The sequence below is a fragment of the Squalius cephalus genome (genome assembly GCF_949319135.1).
Source record: "Squalius cephalus genome assembly, chromosome: 19".
Lineage (NCBI taxonomy): Eukaryota > Metazoa > Chordata > Actinopteri > Cypriniformes > Leuciscidae > Squalius > Squalius cephalus.
In genome coordinates, this window is record NC_137140.1 from 7,526,466 (window position 1) to 7,536,062 (window position 9,597).

Sequence of the window (9,597 nt, forward strand, 5' to 3'; positions counted from 1 at the left end):
AACAAAAATATCAAAAACGAACACTGTAGATAACACTCTAGAGCGTGACTTTCACAGCTGTCACGCAGTGTAAAGTTGCTGAAGTCCTCACATCTGTATTAAAATCTCTCTTTTAGTGACAGAAAGTGAGAGTGAAGAGAAGAGGTCAGAAGTGATGTCCTCTCACCTGTGCAGAATCGCTTTCACCTGTGCCGACGGTGGCCATGTTGAAGTAGATCCCTGAGAAACTGTACACTTTGAAATATCTGCCCCTATGTGCAGCAACTTCCTGCTCTGTCCATTGGCTCTGTTCCTGAAAAATATGAATGCCAGCATGCAATAACTCTCAAAAACTTTCCTGTTACATATAACGAATGCTTTCGAGAAACATTTATGGAAATATAATATGCAATATAATTTATATGCAATACACTTTACTTTACTTTACTTTACTTTACTTTACTTTACTTTACTTTACTTTACAGTGCACCGAATTGATGGCTAGGGTGCTACTGAAGAGCATAGCCTAAATGATGTAACTATAAGTGATACGAATACTTTAGGGATCTAAAAACATTACACTTGAACACCAGCTTTGTATTGACTAAGCCATATGTTTCCAAAAGTGTCTTCCATTATGTTTATGCTTTTGTGTTGTCGCATTGGGCACGGCGATAATCCAATATCATCTAAAAAAGTAATCTGTAGAATTAATTTTTTTTTATTTTTTTTTTTTTTTTTTTTTGCAAGGCAACAGAGCTAAAAGCTAAAAATCTAAAAAGCTTTTCGATTGAAGTGATGGGATTTGAGTTAATGTTGCTTTTTAAGAACACTAGATGGCGCCATTGTTCTATATTTCTATAAGGGTTTGTCATTGCATTGACTATGTTGTATCATTGGTTTTGCAGCTTTGGTTTTTGCAGTGACAACATGTCTGAGTAAAGGGACATGTTGTCACCGGATGGGGAAGGTTGGAATCTGAAAATAAACAGAATGGGATTTCAATAAACTTTTTTTTCTTCCTTTGACAATAATGGTATGAATACTTAATTTCTATAAAAAAATAAAACAAAATAAAAACTCCCAACATGAAATAATCAGTGTAGTAAAATCTATGACAATTAGCCCCAGCCTTGCCTTTAGTTACATTGTGAGTTTCTGTTTAAATAGTAAGACAAATGTCAACATGGTAATATAACTTAAACTTTCAGTAAATAAAAGTAAAAAGGAAACATTGTTTGGTCAGTGCATAGTAAATACTGAGACCTCTGAGTCACTATTGGAATGATGTTTGTTCTTTAGGCGAATTGTCTTTAAAATACCAGGAACATGTTCCAGCAATGCAAGACATTAATGGCAGCTCAGTCTTATAAGGTGTTGAATTACAGTGGAGCAGTCTTCATGTCTGCAGAGTAAACCACCCAATCACAGCAATAACAATCACCCTGACTCTCAAACCCCCTAATATAAAAATGTTTGACATTTTAACAAAACTGTATCATATTTTTTCATTAAAAAATAATGAAAAATGTATTAATAGGCTATAAAATAATCACTAATGTTACATAACTCTAATCATTTATCGAGAGTGTTTCCAAACCCGGGGGTCACTAAGAATTACGAGGGGTCACCTAACTCAGGGGTTTTCAAACTGGGGTCCGGGGACCCCCAGGGGGCCACAAGGGGGTGCTAGGGGGTCCGTGGAAAAGTCTAAAGAAAAACAGTGTAAAAATGTAAAAAATAATTATTATTAATTATATATATATATATATATATATATATATATATATATATATATATTTTTTTTTTTTAAATAGGCCTAAATAAAGATAAATAAGTAAAAAATAAATAAATAAAAATATTTAATAAATTATTTATTAAACTTAATAAATAAAATTAATCAAACGAAATATTGATTAAATTAAATTAATTGATTAATATCAATTAAATAAATAAATAATAGCTAAATCTACAGTACAGCCACAGTAATAGGCTGTAGTGAAAAAAAAAAATTCTAAATACAATTTTTAGGCATATTTATATATATTTAAAAAATGAAGTATCAATTTAGTCTTCATACATGAAAAAAATATAGCTGAAAATATGGGGGCCAAGATGATTGAAGGTCCATAGCACCAAAAAGATTGAAAACCCCTGGCCCAACTCGTGGTGTTCAAGTCCTCCTGGGAAGTTCGTATTTACGAAGTGGGAAGTCGTGCTTACTACGTCAGCTGAATTCAAGTCATTGTCGTCGGAGTAATGGCAGTGTCTTCTCTCAATTAACTACACAAAAATACAGCAAGGTTTTTAACTCTATGCTTCTAGAAAACGAAGAACAACGATGAATTGTACATATTAAATTGTTATATTACAATAGCCTGCTAATATTCTGTGCAGGCAATTAGCTTACTTCGTTGTAAATAGAAAAGCCTGACAATATCACTAATACCTTTGTGGTATTCCGCCATTTCTCACTGACACGCCCTCAACTCAGTGAGTTGAAAACTCTAGTAAAGAAAATCCCAAGCTTCTCACTCGTTTCAACGACATTGTGGTGGCCTTCATGTGCGTTCAACTCGTAAATACGACCTTTCCGACATGACTTGAACAGTTTGAGGGTTACAAGTAACGTTAGGGTTGAAGCGGTAGGCCTTCCTTACCTGTTTGACGATAAACCACAATTAAATTTCCGACAGTTAGTATTACAGTTGAATATTTTTATCATCATTAAAACCGTATTTGATTACGTTACCAGGATTTTAAAAAAAATCATGCCTAAGTTTTGTTTTGTGTGAAAACATGGCGAAAATAAGTGAGAGGTTTTACATGTGAGTGCTGAGGGAAATTAATTAAAGTATGAATGAATATGAATGTATCTATGAAGGGAACTGACTGCCTTGAGAAAAATGTCGATGTCATTTTCTTTTCATCTTACCTCCGTGTTTATAAGTTCAGTGCTGCTTTGTGTACAGCCGTTACCGGGGAAACAGCTCTATCTGCTGTTCCATAAGCGCCATCTACTGTCAGAGGCCAGAGGGTCGATTTACATTTTCTTTCAGCCGGTCTATGGTTTTTGTTTCTAAAAAATCTAAACCGTTTGGATAATAAGGCATCTAGAATTAATCATGAAGCTAATAAATTACCTATAATCATTTACCATTTTGACTCATACTCTATTTCTTAAAAATGGTGTAAAGGCTAAAACATGAGGTTCGTCATTTTTATAAAACTATTTGTCAATAAACTTTATTTGAACATAGTAGCCTAGCCTAACCTACATGTTAGTAGATAACATTATTCTAAGTCACCCAACCAACACACTTGCTCATTTAAAATCTGACCGTCATTGTTAATGTTATTATTTTAATGTTTCTGCTGTGGTTGCATTTATTAAAAACTGGACATCTGATTTTGTAATCCCTGTCCGTGAATGAAATGTGTGTCTGCTAATAATGAGGGTCGTAAGGGGTTTTGATTGTTACAATAGGGGTCTCCTGGAAAAAAGGTTGGGACCCAGATCCGGTACGCGTTGAATCCACATGTACCAGATGTGGGCCGGATCTGGGCCGACACTATGATGCTGTCTGGGTCCCAACCTTTTTTCCAGGAGACCCCTATTGTAACATTCAAAACCCCTTACGACCACAGACTGATCTATAAGTATAACCCTCAGAGAGAAAGAAAAAGAGAGAGAGAGAGAGAAAAAGATTTACATTTGTTCATTTGTTTAATGATGGTTTTAAGTTGTACAGAGTCAAACTATTCATATGGAAGGAGTGTGTGTATACCCTGAGCTGAGCAGAGCAGACCGGCACCCTGACATACAGGGCTTAGACAATAAAACTGAAACACCAGGTTTTAGACCACAATCATTTATATTAGTATGGTGTAGGGCCTCCTTTTGCAGCCAATACAACATCAATTCATCTTGGGAATGTCAAATACAAGTCCTTCACAGTGGCCATAATTGATTTTGAGCCATTCATCTTCCAGAACAGTGGCCAGGTCACTATGTGATGCTGGTGGATGTAAACGTTTTCTGACTTGCTCCTCCAAAATACCCCAAAGTGGCTCAAAAACATTCTGATCTGGTGACTGTGCAGACCATGGGAGATGTTCAACTTCACTTTCATGTTCATCAAACTATTATGTCACAAGTCTTGCTGTGTGTATTGGTGCATTATCGTGATGATACACGGCACCCCCTTCAGGATACAATGTTTGAACCATTGGGTCACATGGTCCTCCGGAATGGTTCAGTAGTGATTCACCCATCAAGCACAGAAGGGAATGCCATGATATTGCAACCCAAACTATCACTGATCCACCCCTGTGCTTTACTTTAGGCACGCAACAGTCCGGGTGTTAAGCCTCTCCTCACTGTAACTCCCATTAATGTGGGAAAGAGAGTGAAGGTGGTCTCATCAGAGAACAATACATGTTTCATATTGAATTACCAAAGGTTTGGCTATTGCAGTCCAACCATGACTATTGACTCTGTGGAGCTCCCGACAAACAGTTTTGGTGGAAACAGGAGAGTCGAGGTGCTCATTTAATTCTGCAGTGAGTTGGGCAGCTGTGGTCTGATGTTTTCTGGATACAATCTGGGTTAGTACCTGGACATCCCTTTCAGACAGCTTCCTCTTACAATGACAGTTACTCCTGTTGGATGTAGTGGTTGGATGTAGTGGATGTAAAGGCTAGATTATTGTAATGCTCTACTGGGTGGTTGCCCTGCACGCTTAATAAACAAACTACAGCTGGTCCAAAATGCAGCAGCTCGAGTTCTTACCAGAACCAGGAAGTATGACCATATTAGCCCGGTTCTGTCAACACTGCACTGGCTCCCTATTACACATCGTAAAATTTTTAAAATATTGCTGATTACTTACAAAGCACTAAATGGTTTAGCTCCGCAGTACTTGAGCGAGCTCTTAACGCATTATAGTCCTTATTGCGATCTCAAAATTCTGGCCAGTTGATAATACCTAGAATATCAAAATTGACTGCTGGCGGTAGATCCTTCTCCTATTTAGCACCAAAACTTTGGAACAATCTTCCTAACATTGTCCAGGAAGCAGACACACTCTGTCAGTTCAAAGCTAGACTAAAAACACATCTCTTTGACCTAGCATACACATAACACATTATAGACTTCTATAATTCCATATTAGGCTGCATAGATTAGGTCAGCCGGAACCAGGAACACTTCCCATTAATCCTGATGTACTCGTTACATCATAAGAAGAATGGCGTCTACGCTAATATTAGTCTCTCTGTTTATACCGAGGTTTACCGCAGTCCGTCGGATCCAGGCCATATCCGGATCTGATGAAGGACCAGCGCCTGGACGCGATGACAACGCAGTTCTGAAGTGTCAACCAGACTCTCCGTTTCCTGAAGTGAGGTGGACCCCGGGCGTATCCAGATCAGATGGTGGATCTGCACCTGGACCTAACCATGACGCATCCTGAAGTGCCAGCCTCATCAGCCCTGTGAAGGCCTCATCGACACGACCAATCTGACTTCTGACCTGTAATGCTGCTTGGATCATAATCATACACTGTTCGCTCATTGGCCAGAGGAGAACTGGCCCCCCGACTGAGCCTGGTTTCTCCCAAGGTTTTTTTCTCCATTCTGTCACCTGATGGAGTTTTGGTTCCTTGCCACTGTTGCCTTGGCTTTTGGCTTGCTTAGTTGGGGACATTTAATATTCAACAATATTATTGATCTGCCTTATTATGGGTGGATGATGATGCAATTTTCTTCTAGAAACAAACTTTGTTGTATTATTTTCATGTTATCAATGTGAAGCTGCTTTGATACAATCTGTATTGTAAAAAGCGCTATATAAATAAAGGTGACTTGACTTGGTATGCTAACATTACTCTGGATACCATAGCTCTCAATACACCACAAAGACTTGCTGTCCTAGATGAGCCAGCGAGACGCTCACCAACAATTTGAACCCAATTTTTGGATTACAAAATATTATGTACAGCTGTGCTAATGCTTTGCTAATTCAACCTTGATACTCTCTTTGACTCTGATGGAATGTAAAATTAGTGAAGATTGGCCACCAGGCTGTGCATTTATAGGCATGAAACCCCAACCCTATATATAATGTGTAATTAAATGTACATTAACTATATAAATAATTATAATATAAATTGTGTGATGAAACAATAATAATATTAAAATATCTATATTGTATATCTATCTATATTATGTCTCAATCCATTTATGACCTGCACTATACCTTCATGTGCTCCCAGGGGTCCCAAATGTAAAACAGTGAATATTACAGAGTAGTAGACAGAATAGAAACATTTATATCCACACAATTTCCTGAAGGTCTTTTGACAAGATTTTCACGATCGAGATATATCAGTCTAAAAAAAGAGCAGATTGTCTAAAATCTAGAAAACATATTGTATTGCAAATTTCAAGCAAATGTCATTATGCACTTGTACTGTATATATAGATATAACTCAACCTTTTACTAGCCAAGTTGAAATGACTTATTTCCTTTGTTACTTTCACTTAACTTAGTTAAGTAGAGTTTACTTAATTTCATATGTGAAATATACTTAAAAATATGCGTGCAAAAACTTGCCAAAGAAAAATTAAGTTAATTTTACTTATTGTTTTTTCAGTGTACCTGAGGCTGCCAGTAAACGCCTGTCTTGGGACACGTGGCTACCGTTGGCCACGGCCTTGGTCAAGGAATTATGCATCTAGTATCCAGATGGGATTGCATGGAGTGTGAATACAGGACAAATCTAGGGAGGTTTGTAAATGCAGCTACTTACTTGCACATCAGCCTTATGTAACATGTCTCTGGACAGATTTTGCAGGGGCACAATCAAACAGGACTTGGCTTTTGCCATCTGTTTGAGATTGATCATTGCAGTTTAGAGCCTGGTTGCAGAATGGATAAAAGAGTCTCTCTGTTAGTTATTTCTGTCTTTGAATTCCTTTGGTTGAATTCAGTTTCAGCCAGGATCTGCCTCTATGATCTGTTTTGATGTTCTGATGAAATGCACAAATTTATGAAACATTAGATATTTGGGGGGCAGCCGCAAGCAATCTGTGCATTTCTAACCAAAGATGATGAATAATCATGAGGATGTCGGCAGTCTGAGGGCATTAATTAACCACTAATATGAATATAAGATAATGACTTTTTTTTTTTCTTCCCAACATGGAAATTCAGTAAGATAGCAGCTAAACTGAGATATGTATTTTATTTGTATTTAGCAAAATAAAATAATAAAATAAAATAAAAATCAGAAAAAAAACAAAATCAGAATAAAAAAAAAAAAAGTTAAATGAAATAAAATTTAAAATAAAGTAAATATAAAAAGTGAAAATGTCTATAAATGCATGTAAATGAGAATATGAATGAAAATACATTTAAAAAATCCACACCTGCAAAATGCAAATGCAATTTACATTTTAACTGGTCTCCCAAACAGTTTTTGCATTTTTTCAACAGTTTTTTTTTTACAAAAAAACTACAATAACTTACTGAAATAAACTAAGTAACCACTACATTACAACAAAATATATATTATTAATAAGAATACTAATATACATCAATTTGTAACATTTGGGCTATGGTTTTACACAAACTTGTGGAGGAGTCCATTCTGTCATTAAAGCAAAATTTGGACATCCCAAATACTAAAAACGTGTTATATTCATGTAGCCTACATACTCCAGTTCAATTTCAATGTACACTGAAATTGCTTATTATATAAATATAATAAAAACAATGCATTACAGAAGCATTTTCACTAGTGATGGCATTTTGGACACCTCTTAGACCTAACATGATTATACGTTAGTACCAGACATGGAGCAATTATTTTCCAAAATTATCCTTCTTCCTGAAGCTATAAACCCAGACATCTAACTGTGCCACTGGCTAAAGGCTGATTAGCACACTCACCTGCCAACTCTCTGCACATCAATGGCTTTAGTAGATTAAAAGGATTCCCACATCGCTAGTCTTGGTTTTCTTGATTAATCACAGGATCAGGATCTGGGCTTCGCTATATCACAGAGCAAATCCAAATGTAAAATAAATTTTTGCCCTATGAAGCACAAAGTATATTATCATAATTTTGGTATTTGCGATCATAATGAGACGGCGGATTATTGAGGAAATACACAGTGCCTAATTTGTGATGCCTCATTGGTTATGGAATGGAAATAATGTTTTCTTTTTTGTGCATTTTTAGAACTGTCAACAAACTGTGGCGCACTGACGCTCATTAGTTATGCACAAAATGTCAAATGAGTCTGACAACTGGGTCATAGAAGGTATTTATACATGAATTATTTGAATTAATTTGAAGGATTACATATTAAACACAGGAAATTTTTACTTATATGTTATGCACCACATGATATCACCTATTTGACAAGCAGGCTGCCTAAGACATCACAATACTGAAGCTGAATAATCCTGTTTACAGGATGTGTCCCACTCAACTTTGCCTTCATTCAGTTACTGCCTCCAGTAAACCAAGGGATCAGGCTCCAAGCAGTTATAAATAAATCTACATCACACACTTCATGCATGATTCAAAAACATCCTCTGGGCTTATAGGAATGAGACAGGCCCTGCAGTATCTCTGGATGTGGGTCTGGCGCCGCCCTGGTTTCATTCATAATTTGAGTTGTGTTTCTCTGAGCAAGTAAGAAAGACAGAGGAAATTGCTAGAATTAGGTCTGTTCTTTTGCTAGATTCACAGGTCCAGGCTATTTTGATGTACACTGGGTATATGGTGTTATGAAACTGAACTAATCAGCCATTCAGGTTTTTGCTCATCCACTAGATAATATTGGAAATGAGTTGATGGTGTGATAGAAATATTTTATGTAGGTATTTTCAACATTAAATGTACAGAGAAATGCAGACTTATGCTCAGGTCAAAGACCATACCCAAAAAGTGCTTAACACAGTAGAACTAACAGTCACATGACTAGCTTAGATCATTACAAACCAATCACCAGAACAAATCACAGCGAAGAAGACTTGAGTGACATTGATTTTTACTCAACTGTATGATTTAAATGTACATGTATCTTTCTATTCAGGAGACTCACACAGGTTGTTGTGGCCAGTGATCTCCCGGCCGTGAATAAAACTTAATTTCTGCAAAGAGCAACTTGGGAGTCGTGTCAGGTATATGCTGTGCAGCTCAGAAAGACAACAACAAAACATCTATACTGTAATAGAAGTAGGCTACTAAAGATTCTATGCTCAAAAGACACAGAAACAAAGAAACAGCGTGATTGAGGTAGTGATAGTAGCTTATTGGCGGGACGCCGTCACCTTACTTCAGGGAAGTATTGTATTGTATTGTATTGTATTGTATTGTAAGGATTCAGGAAATTACCTCGGGATACTGTAGTTATTATTTTTAAAAACTGGAAGTTGTTTAAAATGTCCGTGGTGAAGAAGTCAGATTAACCCCTTGCTCATCACCCCCAATTTTGGCAAGTGCTGCATACATGAAATGCCCAAAATAAAAAGGTTACTGCTCATAAGTAATTCTGAATAGAAACATAACACACATACATTTAGAAAGCCAACCCTTGAGAGTT

General features: G+C 36.6%; 1 protein-coding gene across 2 annotated transcripts in view; it reads right to left on the reverse strand.

The window, feature by feature from the left end:
• Positions 1-2,955, reverse strand: part of ank3b (ankyrin 3b) — a 180,347-nt gene extending 177,392 nt beyond the window's left edge. Inside the window, exons 1-2 of one of the 2 annotated variants that reach the window (XM_079851655.1) lie at positions 2,915-2,955; positions 167-292 (exon numbers count right to left, since the gene is read on the reverse strand). In XM_079851655.1, the coding sequence (XP_079707781.1) occupies positions 167-205 (39 nt within the window). In that variant the 5' untranslated portion in view covers positions 206-292; positions 2,915-2,955. Of the gene's footprint in view, positions 1-166; positions 293-2,914 lie in introns of those variants that run through there. The other variant, XM_079851663.1, reaches the window with a different exon arrangement.
• Positions 2,956-9,597: the final 6,642 nt, after the last annotated feature.